Source organism: Pongo pygmaeus, chromosome 13 (genome assembly GCF_028885625.2).
Source record: "Pongo pygmaeus isolate AG05252 chromosome 13, NHGRI_mPonPyg2-v2.0_pri, whole genome shotgun sequence".
NCBI lineage: Eukaryota > Metazoa > Chordata > Mammalia > Primates > Hominidae > Pongo > Pongo pygmaeus.
In genome coordinates, this window is record NC_072386.2 from 119,359,027 (window position 1) to 119,372,599 (window position 13,573).

A 13,573-nucleotide genomic window follows, 5' to 3' on the forward strand; every position below is an offset into this window, starting at 1 on the left:
AACCTCCACCTCCAAGGTTCAAGCGATTCTCCTGCCTCAGCCTCCCAAGTAGCTGGGATTACAGGTGCGCGCCACCACGCCCAGCTAAAATAAACCCTCTTCTAACTCTTAACTTGTATCCCTTTCTGAAATAAGTGAAGAGTGAATAAATACTCCAAGTCCCCAAAGGTTCCTGCTTTTCCCTCTTCCTTTGTAATTCTTTCTTTCTTCTTTTATTTTTAATGCAGGCATCTAATTCCTTTGTAATTCTTGATTGGGAAGCCTTTTTTTCCACATTAATCTATCCCTTCAAGCAGAGACAAGGGAAGTCAGGAAGGAGTTAGCGAGACCGGGCAGTGGGGGTGTGGTTTACTGAGGAATGTTCCAAGCTTAGGTGAGGTAACAGCACGTGTTTAAATCTTTTGGAGGCCAAAGGAAAAAAAAAAAAAGAGGATAAGTTCTCAGTAGGGGCAGGCCTGTCTACCTGGGGGTTTGGGAACGAACTGGGGGATAGGCTGTGGGGGTTTCACGTGAAACCAGGAGGTCTAGAAAGCACAGGGATCCTCTCCTCAAGGAAGAACTTGCCCCCTCCCCCAAAGCCAAGAGTGCCCCTGCAGAGCGAGGCAGAGAGCAACTAAAAGAAATTTCTCCTGATTGGAGGGTGGGTGGGATGAGGCTGGGGGAGGGGGCCGGGGTGTGTGTCCCACTGTCATGTAAATATCCCTTCCAGGCAGGGCGGCTCCAGTGCAGATTTAAGCCGCTGGCACCTGGGGCAGTCTCAGTGTTCAGCCTGCTTCCGGACGAGCGAGGAGACTAGTGGTCTGGTTCTGGGACTTCCCTAACAGCATGGCCCCTAAACGCCAGTCTCCACTCCCGCCTCAAAAGAAGAAACCAAGACCACCTCCTGCTCTGGGACCGGAGGAGACATTGGCCTCTGCAGGCTTGCCGAAGAAGGGAGGTACGTTTCTGCGCTAAGTTTTATTGGAGATTTAAGGGATTTGCAACGATTGACTCTCTGATTTTTCCCCCCAATCCCTCTTGAGATGTGACCCCTAAGCGCCCCCGAAGGGTTTTAAACCTGGGAGGGTGGATTAAGTTTACGTGAAGAACCAGAAGGGACTAGACTGGGAGAACGGGAGTGCACGGGCGCTCATCCCTGCCCCCAACTCAACACTGACCCCTGAGCTTGTCTCCCCAGCCCCCAAACTTCCTCCTCTGGGGCTCCCTTTCTTGGCAAGGGACACTGCCAGCCAGCCTGAGGCCCCTCCTTCACCCCTCCACATCCAGCCAAACCCCCAATTCCTGGTGGTTCTACCTCAGTATCTTTCAGATCTGTCCACCTCTCTCTCTGTTCTTGCTGCCGACGGCGGCCCACAACTCTGGCCTGAATCTCTGCCACCTCCTCATCTTGGCTTCCAGCTTCCTCCTCCTCCCCTTCAGCCTGAGCATAGCCAATCACGTGGCCCACTCCCCGGCTTAAACCCCTCCCTTGCCTCCCCGCGTCCTCCAGGTGCTCAGAAACTTCTCTGGCCCGCCCACCCGGTCCCCGTCGACCTCTCCTGGTTCACGCTCCTGAGACTCCCCACCTGGAGGCCTCCCTCAAGGTGGTACCCTTCACCTTGACCTCCTGGGACTCTACCCTCTGATCTCGGGGCCTAGACACCCACTTGCCCTTTCCTCTCCTTACCTGTGTACCACCTCCAGCTCTCTGCTGGAAAGTCACTTCCTGTGGGCAATCTGTGAGCCCCAGCACTTGGGAGTTAGGAGTCTCAGAGTCATGCTGCCTCACCCTCTTGTCATTACATTGTAACCAGCAGTTCCATGCCTGCCCTTCCCCCCATTAAACTTAGAGGTGAGGGCTGCATTTTGGGAGACATAGCTGGAGCTGGATACAGAGTTGACTGTTCTGGTGAATAGGTCTGGCTCATAGGGGAGGGTTCTGGTGGAGCCTTCCCGGGCTGGGTGTCGATAGGCCCAGGGCCTGCAAGGAAACGAGAAGCTTTGATTGGCTGAGGGCGGGCAACTCTTATGGAAGAAGCACTGAGGAGGAGTCCTACCTCAGGGCTCAGTGTGGACCTGTTGGCACTTTTACTGGGTCTCAGTCCCTTTTCCTCCACATGGGATGCAGAGACCTCCTGCCAGCTTGAAACCTACCTTGCTGGGTGAGCCACATAAAACAACTTGTGCTTGTTTTCTCTTGTGTAAAATGGGATCCACAGTACTGATCTCCAGGCTTGCTGTGAGTCTGAAATCTAAGGGAAGCACTAGACAGCGCCTAGCACATCATCAGTGCTCTAGAGTGTATTTGTGCGCAGCAAAATGTGGGTGAGTCTTCCTACTCTCCTTCTAGTGAGCTTCCTGGGAGCATTAACAGGACTGGAAGGGATGGAAAGGTGTGAGGGGGTTCATCTAAACCCAAAGAACAGCTCCTGCTGCTTAGTAGGCACGGATGGCATGCCAGAAGCTGTGCCAGGCACTTCTCTATCCTCACAGCCGTATGCTGTGGACATCCCAATTTTACAGATCAGAACAGGAGGCTCAGAGAGACGTGTATGTGTCTGTGGTGGGGGAGATGTTCCAGGCTTTGGAGATTTTTTGGTCTGTGCTTGGGACACTGCAGCACTGTGGGGAATGCCAGCCTCTCTCTGTTCCAGTCTTATTGGTGGTGGGGTTCTGTCCTCTTCAAAGGGAGCCGGGGGCCGGGTGCGGTGGCTCACGCCTGTAATCCCAGCACTTTGGGAGGCCGAGGTGGGCGGATCACCTGAGGTCAGAAGTTCAAGACCAGCCTGGCCAACATGGCTAAACCCCATCTCTACCAAAGACAGTTAGCCAGGCGTGATGGTGCACGCCTGTAATCCCAGCTACTTGGGGGGCTGAGGCAGGAGAATTGCTTGAACTCCGGAGGCGGAGGGTGCAATGAGCAGAGTTCGTGCCATTGCACTCCAGCCTGGTCTACAAGAACAACAACAACAACAACAACAACAACAAACAACCAAAGGGGCCAAGAGGAGAGGAGAGAGGAAAGGGAAGAATTCTGAGTGAGGGGAGAGGCCGAGGAAAAAGAATGCAGAGCTACTGGTGTTGGAGATGGGGAGAGAGCAGAGTCCTAAGAGTGGGTGAATAACCTCTCAGTGTGCCCCCGGCTCGCCCGTGTTTACTGACACCCCTGGCCCTTTTGCTTTCTCTTTCTCTTCAACTTCCTAGTGTGCTCATATTTATCTTGAGAAGCACTGTGTGGGGAAGGGCAGGAAAAGAGGGGCAGGGAGGTGGCAGGGAGGGTTGGGAGGCCAGAAAGGGAACCTGAAAGCCCACTCCCCCATCAGAAGGCATTACAGGGTTCCCTGGGACCCCTGCAGGTGCTTGGAATACAGGCAGATAAGGCACTTAGGAGACACTGTGGTTCAGGAGTGACCCTGTGGGTCAGGCTTTGAGGATGGAAGCAGCCAGCCCTTGACATAGTGTTCTCAGACAGACTCAGCCCAGGAGCGGGTCGTGAAATCAGTTTGGTGGGGTGTGACCTGCATTTTAAATAGGAAATTAGAATCACATCACCCTTGGTAAGGGTAAGTTTTGGTTTGTGTGTGCTAGGTCATGATGTCAAAAGTACTTCTGACTGTTGGTCACATTAAAAAAATTGAGGCAGTGTGCGATGGCTAACTCTTGTAATTCCAGAGCTCTGGAAGGCTGAGGCTGAGGATGGTTTGAGCTCAGGAGTTTGAGACCAGCCTGGGCAACATGGTGATACCTCGTCTCTACAAAAGATAAAATACAAAATTAACCAGGCAAGGTGGCAGTCGCACTTGCCTGTGGTCCCAGCTACTCAGAAGGCTGAGGTGGAAGAATCCCCAGAGCCCAGGAGGTGAAGGCTGCAGTGAGCCATGGTTCTGGGCAACAGAGAGAGACCCTGTCTCATATTAATAATAACAAAAAAATAAAAATAAAAAAACTGTTTTAAGGTAAGGGCTTTGTCAATTGCTACTTGGTTTAGAATCTTGGTTCTGTCACTTGCAACAAAGTTTAGTTTATGCTAGTCAGAGTGGGTGGCTCATGCCTGTAGTCCCAGCACTTTGGGAGGCCGAGGTGGGCGGATCACCTGAGGTCGGGAGTTCGAGACCAGCCTGGCCAACATGGCGAAACCCCGTCTCTACTAAAAAATACAAAAATTAGCTTGGCGTGGTAGTGGGCGCCTGTAATCCCAGATACTTGGGAGGCTAAGACACTCATCATGCACTGTCTCGAACATAAAAGATGCTGCTTGAGCTTTAAGAGCTGATAGTGGGCCGGGCTCAGTGGCTCATGCCTGTAATCTCAGCACTTTGGGAGGAAGAGGCAGGTGGATCACCTGAGGTCAGGAGTTTGAGACCAGTCTGGCCAACATGGTGAAAACCTGTCTCTACCAAAAAATACAAAAATTAGCAGGGCGTGGTGATGCACATCTGTAATCCCAGCAACTCAGGATGCTGAGGCAGGAGACTCACTTGAACCTGGGAGGCGGAGGTTGCAGTGAGCTGAGATGGCGCTACTGCACTCCAGCCTGGAAGACAGAGTGAGACTTGGTCCCCAATCCAAAAAAAAAAAAAAAAAAAGAGCCAATAGTAAAGTGTGAGTTCTGGAAGGCAGAATTCCAACCCCAAGTTCTGGTTAAAAATGTCCAAAGAGAGATTTCAGGTATTTTTTTTGTTTTTGTTTTAGAGACAGCGTCTTGTTCTGTCACTCAGGCTTCAGTGCAGTGGCTGCATTGGGGCTCACTGAAGTCTGGAATTCCTGGGCCCAAGTGATCCTCCTGCCTTGGCCTCCCAAAGTGTTGGGATAACAGGAGTGAGCTATTGCATGGCCAGGATTTGAAATTGGCCAGCGTATCACTAAAATCAACAAATGGTACTGGCTGGGCGCAGTGGCTCACGCCTGTAATCCCAGCACTTTGAGAGGACGAGGTGAGTGGATCACCCCAGGTCAGTAGACCAGCCTGGCCAAGGTGGTGAAACTACATCTCTACTAAAAATACAAAAATTAGCCGGGCATGGTGGCACGTGCCTGTAGCCCCAGCTACTCGGGAGGCCGAGGCAGGAGAATTGCTTGAACCCGAGAGGCAGAGCTTGCAGTGAGCCGAGATTGCGCCACTGCACTCCAGCGTAGGGGACAGAGCAAGACTCCCGTCTCAAAACAAACAAACAAATGCTGCTAATCAGGGTTTTTCAGGCTTTTTATGGTTCATGTCTTGGAGTGCTGGAGGGACAGAATGTGGGGCATCCGCATTACTTGAAAAGTATTATTTAAACAAAATGCTTTGGCCCTCCTTAGTGGTTCAGAACTTTGCGTCTCAAGTAGACCTTGTTGGCCCCTTTCATCTCTGGGAACAGAACACCGCCTATCGCATGGGGCTGTTGTGAGGCCTCGGTGAGATAACCGTGCCATGCGCTGCTGAAACTGGCACTTAACGCTCAGTATGATTCTTGCGGGCTCTGGGCACCGCGGACTAATGTGGTACCTCCCTGCCTTCACAGGACTTCGAGTTTAATGTGGCTTCAGTGTCGTAACGTTTATCATTTCATAACAGAAACGGGTTCAGAGAGGAAGGGTGACTTGCTCAAGGGTACAAGCTTGCTGGGCAGGGCTTGGACTAAAACCCAGGAATGGCCCTGCGCGCGGATTACACAGCCTGGGGCTTCGCACACGAGCCCGAGTTTGAGTCCGATCGGCAGTTCCCCATCTGGCATCCAGGATGGGGTGCCCTCTGCTTTCTCCACGAAGTGGAAGGCGCCGAGAGGCCGGGCCTGGGCTTTCGGGGTGGTGGGCGCCCCGCTCCCGGTGCCCCGCGGAGCAGGGAAGCCTCTCGCTCACCACGTGACGCGCCGGCCGGGGGCACCCGCTCCTCCGTGCGAGGCCCCGCCCACCGGCCCGCCGCGCGCCAGTGTCCTGGGTCGGGCCGGAGAGGAGAGAGCGGGGGAGGGGACGCGGCGCGGAGGGCGGCCGTGCGTCGCCGCGCGCCTTCCTCCCGCCTCTCGCCGGGCCCTGTGTCTCCGCGCCGCGACTCCGCCCCCTCATCCCGCCGCCCAGGCCAATAGCGCCGCGGCGCGAGCCTCCCCGGCCGGAGGCGGAGCATCCGCGCGGGGCCTGGCGCGCCTGCGCCCTGCGCCCGCCCCTCGCCGTAGGAGGAGGTGGAGGAGGAGGCGGCTCGGGAGAGCGAGCAGCGAGCTGGCTGGAGCGCCGAGCGCGAGTGAGGGAGCCGAGCCGCCCGCCGCCGCCGCCTCCGCCTCCCCTCCGCGAACAGGAGCCCGGGCCGCGGCCCGGCACGCCGCCCCAGCCCGTCCCTCGGCGTCAGGCCGCGAGGGCAGCGAGCGCGAGCGAGCGAGGGGGAGGGAGAGCGAGCGAGCGCCGGGAGGAGGCGGCCGGACCGAGCGGGCGCCCGCGCGTGTGGCGTGAGGGGAAGCCGCCTGCCCGCCCCCTTCGCCTTCCCTTCTCTCCCCCTCCCCGCTCCCCCCCCGACCGCGGAGCAGCACCATGTCGGCGCCGGCGGCCAAAGTCAGTAAAAAGGAGCTCAACTCCAACCACGACGGGGCCGACGAGACCTCAGGTGAGAGCGGCGAGCCCGGGGGCCGGCCCGCGCCGCCATCTTCGCCGCCCGCCCCGGCCCGCAGGCCGCCGGCGGGGCCCGGGGCGCGCGCGGGGGGCGCCGGGCGGGGGGGGCGCGGCGCGGCCTGGCAGGGGCCCGCGGACTCGGCGCCCTTTTTTGTGCGCGGCTGGGCTGGGGGCCTGGGTGGCGCCGCGGCGGCGGCCGGCGCTGCGAGGCGGGGGCGCTGCGGCCTGCTCGGCGCGGGCGGAGGAGACCCCCCCCTTCCTCTCCCCCCTCCCTCGCTCTCCTCCCCCTCCCTCCCTCCCGAGAAGCCTCTCTTTATTGTGCTCCGCCATGATGCCTCGCTCCCATCAGCCGCCGCCGCCGCCACATGGTGCGGCCGGACGCGGCCCCGCGCCCGACCTCCCGCGCGGTTCCGCTTCGCGCCCGGCCCGCGGCGGCGCCCCCGGCACCCCCGCCCAGAGTCTGGCCCCGGCGGGGCTTCTGCCTGGAGCTGGGGTGGGGTGGGGGCGCGGGGAACACGCGGGCGGCCGCGCGCTGGGCCTTGGCCGGCCGGGAGGATGCTCTGGCCAGCCCGGGCTCACTCCCCACGTGGGGCGGCCGCCCCGTCGCGCCAGCGTGTGGAGAAACCTGGCGCCGCGACCAGTGTATCGGGGGTCTTGGAAATGGCTAAGAAAGCTGGCCTCTGCCTAGCAGGCTCTCGGCAGGGGGGCTGCCAATCCCGGGATGGTTACCGGAAATGAACCGCGCGATCTGGCCCTTTCACACCCACTTAGCTTTGTAGGGGGGTTGTAGTCTTTACAGGACAAAAGGGCACCTATTCCAGAGCACACCCCCTTTTATTCCTCTCCCTTCTGTGCCTCACTGCTTTCTGATCTAATAGTTCTCCCAGTAAGTGCTCCAAAGTCGTGTGGGGCCGCATCTGAGGTCTGCCCGCCTGAATTGGGTTGAAGGGGTTCATGTTCTGAGAAGGCGAAGGCCAGGGTGTAGGATGATGCCCAGTGCCTTTCCAGTCTTTGTAGGCGTGTCTGGTGTCTTCATTGTAATAGCAGAGTCGTCAACTTTCTATGAAAGGTGGTTTTACCTTGATAGGTGGTAGTGGTGGCCTAATTTGTATCATTGTCATGGGTTTAGTTTCTATATTCTAGTTAGCAGCTGCTGCTGTTCTCTTGCAAGTGTATAATGTGAAATAATAAACGTGAAGACTTCCGAATAAGGTTATTCTGTATCTTTCATAGTAGAAACCTTAATGATCGGTCTGTTGTAGTGAAACTCTTTAAAAAGGCGCTATAGAAAACCAATTTCTGAGTAAACCAGCAGACAGCATGACTTGTGAATGGTCTTTTAATTAATTAAAAAGAAATTTATCAGCTACAAGCATGAACATGTGGAACGCTTACCTTTGTAGTAGGCGTTTTTGTTTTTGTTTTTGTTTTAATGGCTTTTGGAATATTATAGTATTAACATCTGGAAAACTAGGTAAATTTATCTTATAATTAGAATTAAGTTTTTTGCTCCTTTTTTGCAGAAAAAGAACAGCAAGAAGCGATTGAACACATTGATGAAGTACAAAATGAAATAGACAGGTAACATTTTTCTTACTATACTTTGGAGAAATTTTCTGAGATGTGTCTTATAGCCCGGTAATTATCGAAGCTATGGTCAAATCTATCCACTGTCAAAGGGGAAATGATTCTAACTTGGTTGGAAATACTTAGGTAGATTCAGTGTTTTTTGGTGAAGTGATTGTACAAAGTTTTTGAAAGTGCATTGACCTTACAAGGTTTGGGTTTGCTCTCAAAGACTGAAAATTGTCTGAATTGCAGTGTAGGTCTTCTGATGGTTTAGCAGTGTGGCATCAGTAGTTGCTCTAACTTGACTTGCAACTTTGTTATGGAATTAGCCACTTTATTTAGAAATTGTGCTTGAGGGAAACAATTGAAATTGGACTGGAAATAGAGTGGGTGAAGTAATACACACGTTACCAGAGTGTTGAGTTTGGGCACTCTGAACAGTCATTATTACTCAGTGTTTATTGATAAATCAGACAAAATTGTCATCTTAGTTTTGAGTGTCTAAATTAGGTGATAATGGTTATTATAATTTGGTTATTTTGCATGACTCAAGCTAGTAAGTAAATACACATTCTGTAATCTCAACCAATTTTTTAATTTGTTAAATACTGTCATTGTCAACATCTCTTTTCATTTGCTTCAGACTTAATGAACAAGCCAGTGAGGAGATTTTGAAAGTAGAACAGAAATATAACAAACTCCGCCAACCATTTTTTCAGAAGAGGTCAGAATTGATCGCCAAAATCCCAAATTTTTGGGTAACAACATTTGTCAACCATCCACAAGGTATGTTTTGGACAGGGCATTGTTAAAGGATAAACAGCGTTTGTTAGAATGGAGGAAGCTTGGTGAAGACTTAGTCCAGCATGCTGGGTCGCATGCAACAAAGACAGGCTGGGTGCGGTGGCGCACCTGTAATCCCAGCAGTTTGGGAGGCCAAGGTGGGTGGATTAGTTGAGGTCAGGGGTTCGAAACCAGCTTGTCCAACATGTTGAAACCCCGTCTCTACTAAAAATACAAAAAAAATTAGCTGGGCGTGGTGGCGCATGCTTGTAATCCCAGCTACTCGCTACTTGGGAGGCTGAGGCAGGAGAATCGCTTGAACCCAGGAGGGGAGGTTGCAGTGAGCCGAGATTGTGCAATTTTGCATTCCAGCCTGGGTGACAAGAGTGAGACTGTCTCAAAAAAAAAAAAAAAAAAAAAAAACCTCAAAGACGGGAAAAGACTTAACAGCTACTGCTTTCTATTCTGTTTAGGAGAAGCTGTATTCTAATTGCTTGATGAAAGATAGTGACAGTCTGACATGGAGCAATTGCCTTTAGTTAATAATGGGTTTATAAAACCAAAGATGCTCACTAAGTTTGGAAAAATTCTAAAGGGATCACTTAAATTGTTGTTAGTGTGTGCCTGTTGAAAATTCAACTGACCTGTAATTTTCTGGCCTAGTGTCTGCACTGCTTGGGGAGGAAGACGAAGAGGCACTGCATTATTTGACCAGAGTTGAAGTGACAGAATTTGAAGATATTAAATCAGGTTACAGAATAGATTTTGTAAGTATCTCTAACTTAATCTTGTTTGCCACTGTGGAAATTAATGTGAGCTTTGGTTGGAAGACCTGTTCATATTTTTAATCTTTCAATTATTTATTACAGTATTTTGATGAAAATCCTTACTTTGAAAATAAAGTTCTCTCCAAAGAATTTCATCTGAACGAGAGTGGTGATCCATCTTCAAAGTCCACCGAAATCAAATGGAAATCTGGAAAGGTATGTTTTGAGGAGTTATTTGACAAAAATAGCATTTTGCCTGTTTCAGTTTAGTTTTAACCACTTACAAGTGCTTGATACTTTGGTCATGTGGCTTAATACAAAACCTTAAATATAAAACGTTCCAGTGTGCTGAAGCCAAGTATTACAGTAGTTTAGAGTTCTCATTAGATACTACAGATGTAGGCAGAAAGATCTCTTGAGCCTAGGAGTTTACCCTGGGCAACATTAGACCCTTACCTTCCAAAAAACAAAGAAAAAAAAAGAAAATCTAGCCCAAGTTTAAGAATAGAGAACTGGACTAAATTTTTTCTTGTTGTTTTCTGCAGTGGTGACTGAGCTCTTCAAATGGCTTGCCATTTCTCAAAATCAATTTACATCTGTATTTAGGTAGTAAGACATAATTTAGATATTTATACTGTGTTGTGCTAGTGGCTGTTACAGTGGAACTAATTTTATGGAAAACCAAATTTAGTTGATCCTATCTCTACCTGCTGTACAGTTTTATAATTGCTCTTAGGTAATAATATTAGTGTAGATAGTATACTGATACTTGTTTTGCTTAGCTTTTGGGGAAAATCTTATTTTTTAAATTATAGGGAGTTTGGGTGTTACAGAGAGATTGTATCAAAAGCTCTTCCGGTATTCATTTAGGATTTGACAAAACGTTCAAGTCAAACGCAGAATAAAGCCAGCAGGAAGAGGCAGCATGAGGAACCAGAGAGCTTCTTTACCTGGTTTACTGACCATTCTGATGCAGGTGCTGATGAGTTAGGAGAGGTCATCAAAGATGATATTTGGCCAAACCCATTACAGTACTACTTGGTGAGTTCCAATACTCATTTATTCAAGGTTGGACTTGTCTCGGTTGTTTAAAAATGAGTCCTTATACTGTGCTTTTTTTTTTTTTTTTTTTTTTAAGGTTCCCGATATGGATGATGAAGAAGGAGAAGGAGAAGAAGATGATGATGATGATGAAGAGGAGGAAGGATTAGAAGATATTGATGAAGAAGGGGATGAGGATGAAGGTGAAGAAGATGAAGATGATGATGAAGGGGAGGAAGGAGAGGTAAAAGAAAATTTGGCTAAACCCACAAAGATAACCTCTAAAGAATTCACCATGTTATTTTGGGGTTATATGTATAGTGTGGTAGACCAGAACTGATTGTGGAAAAAAAATAAGCCATTTTGTTGTTCAAGAATTAAGGAAATGTTTGATAAGCACATGGTACTAATGTTTAACTAGTTTTTTTTTTTTTTTTTTTTTTTTGGTTAGTCTTATCACCACCCCAGCTTGTTTTTCCCTAGCTAGTACTTAGGCAATATAGGCAGTGTAGCTGGTCAAATTCTGACATCTCTGAAATAACAAAGTTTCACGTATTATCGACAAACTGCACAATTCCTGAATAGTCAAATTAGGATAGGTTGGTTTTATTTCAGATTATTTGATCTGAAATATACCTGATTTGGTGAGAGCTGAAAAGTTACTAATTAATCTGAAGCAACATCATCACGGGTGTTTCCTTCGATGCAGCTGACTTACAGGTTTAGAAACTGGAGTGCCCCCAGGGCATATGTTTTGTGGGGTCCATTGTGGTCCGTATGAAAGCAATCCTGAAGATTAACTGCCCACTTTTTCTTTCAGGAGGATGAAGGAGAAGATGACTAAATAGAACACTGATGGATTCCAACCTTCCTTTTTTAAAATTTTCTCCAGTCCCTGGGAGCAAGTTGCAGTCTTTTTTTTCTTCTTTTTTTTTTTTTTTTTTTTCCTCTTGTGCTCAGTCGCCCTGTTCTTGAGGTCTCTTTTCTCTACTCCATGGTTCTCAACTTCTTTGGGGGGAAATACCTTGAGCAGAATCCAATGGGAGAAGAGTCTCTACCCCTTTCTGTTCGAAGTTCATTTTTATCCCTTCCTGTCTGAACAAAAACTGTATGGAATCAACACCATCGAGCTCTGTGGGAAAAAAGAAAAACCTGCTCCCTTCGCTCTGCTGGAAGCTGGAGGGTGCTAGGCCCCTGTGTAGTAGTGCATAGAATTCTAGCTTTTTTCCTCCTTTCTCTGTATATTGGGCTCAGAGAGTACACTGTGTCTCTATGTGAATATGGACAGTTAGCATTTACCAACATGTATCTGTCTACTTTTCTCTTGTTTAAAAAAAGAAAAAAAACTTAAAAAAATGGGGTTATAGAAGGTCAGCAAAGGGTGGGTTTGAGATGTTTGGGTGGGTTAAGTGGGCATTTTGACAACATGGCTTCTCCTTTGGCATGTTTAATTGTGATATTTGACAGACATCCTTGCAGTTTAAGATGACACTTTTAAAATAAATTCTCTCCTAATGATGACTTGAGCCCTGCCACTCAATGGGAGAATCAGCAGAACCTGTAGGATCTTATTTGGAATTGCCATTCTCTATTGTAATTTTGTTCCTGTTTATTTTTAAATTTTCTTTTTGTTTCACTGGAAAGGAAAGATGATGCTCAGTTTTAAACGTTAAAAGTGTACAAGTTGCTTTGTTACAATAAAACTAAATGTGTACACAAAGGATTTGATGCTTTTCTCTCAGCATAGGTATGCTTACTATGACCTTCCAAGTTTGACTTGTATAACATCACTGTCAAACTTTGTCACCCTAACTTCGTATTTTTTGATACGCACTTTGCAGGATGACCTCAGGGCTATGTGGATTGAGTAATGGGATTTGAATCAATGTATTAATATCTCCATAGCTGGGAAACGTGGGTTCAATTTGCCATTGGTTTCTGAAAGTATTCACATCATTTGGGATACCAGATTGCTCAATACTTTCTGAGTATATTGTGCCCTTGATTTTTATCTCCAAGTGGCAGTTTTTAAAATTGGCCTTTTACCTGGGTATAAAGTAATAGTGCCTGCCACCACCATCCAACAGACCTGGTGCTCTAATGCCAAGTTATACACGGGACAGTTGCTGGCATGTCTTCATTGGCTATATAAAATGTGGCCAAGAAGAGAGGCTCTCAGTAAGAAGTCTGTGATGGTTAGCAGTAACTGTCCCTGCTCTCTGGTATAAAGCTCTCAAATGTGACTATGTGAATCTGGGTGGGGTAATGGACTCAGCTCTGTCTGCTCAATGCCATTGTGCAGAGAAGCACCCTAATGCATAAGCTTTTTAATGCTGTAAAATATAGTCGCTGAAATTAAATGCCACTTTTTCAGAGGTGAATTAATGGACAGTCTGGTGAACTTCAAAAGCTTTTTGATGTATAAAACTTGATAAATGGAACTATTCCATCAATAGGCAAAAGTGTAACAACCTATCTAGATGGATAGTATGTAATTTCTGCACAGGTCTCTGTTTAGTAAATACATCACTGTATACCGATCAGGAATCTTGCTCCAATAAAGGAACATAAAGATTTTTTTTGGACTGGGGTCATTCTCCTTGTTTTGTAGAGAAATGTTACTTGCTATTGGATTTAGAAATTGTTCTAGTTTTTTGTCTTCACATCGTTAGTGACTGGGGAAGCGTGGGTTAGCGCTAATGGTATAACATTGGTTTAGAAAGCTTTGAGCTGGTCGGTGTACAAGTAAAGGACAAATTCAAATATCTTACTTGGATACAGTTTCTGAGTAAGCAGTTTCTGAGAGGGTGAGTATAGCATTTTCATTTTGAAGTCTCAAAAGAACTTCACTAGGA

At 48.7% G+C, this 13,573-nt stretch overlaps 1 protein-coding gene across 3 annotated transcripts; it reads left to right on the plus strand.

The window, feature by feature from the left end:
* Positions 1–349: 349 nt before the first annotated feature.
* Positions 350–13,303, plus strand: SET (SET nuclear proto-oncogene). Of its 3 annotated transcripts, XM_054501109.2 has the most exons (9): positions 350–373; positions 710–937; positions 8,082–8,139; positions 8,771–8,913; positions 9,574–9,677; positions 9,780–9,893; positions 10,548–10,718; positions 10,816–10,962; positions 11,539–13,303. In XM_054501109.2, exons 2-9 carry the CDS (start codon positions 826–828, stop codon positions 11,560–11,562), a joined length of 873 nt encoding a protein of 290 aa, XP_054357084.1. In that variant the 5' UTR covers positions 350–373; positions 710–825; the 3' UTR covers positions 11,563–13,303. The 3 variants fall into 3 exon arrangements, with proteins under 3 accessions (XP_054357084.1, XP_063506446.1, XP_054357085.1); XM_063650376.1 differs by lacking the exon at positions 350–373 and having other exon boundaries at positions 588–937; XM_054501110.2 differs by lacking the exons at positions 350–373; positions 710–937 and adding an exon at positions 6,117–6,553.
* Positions 13,304–13,573: the final 270 nt, after the last annotated feature.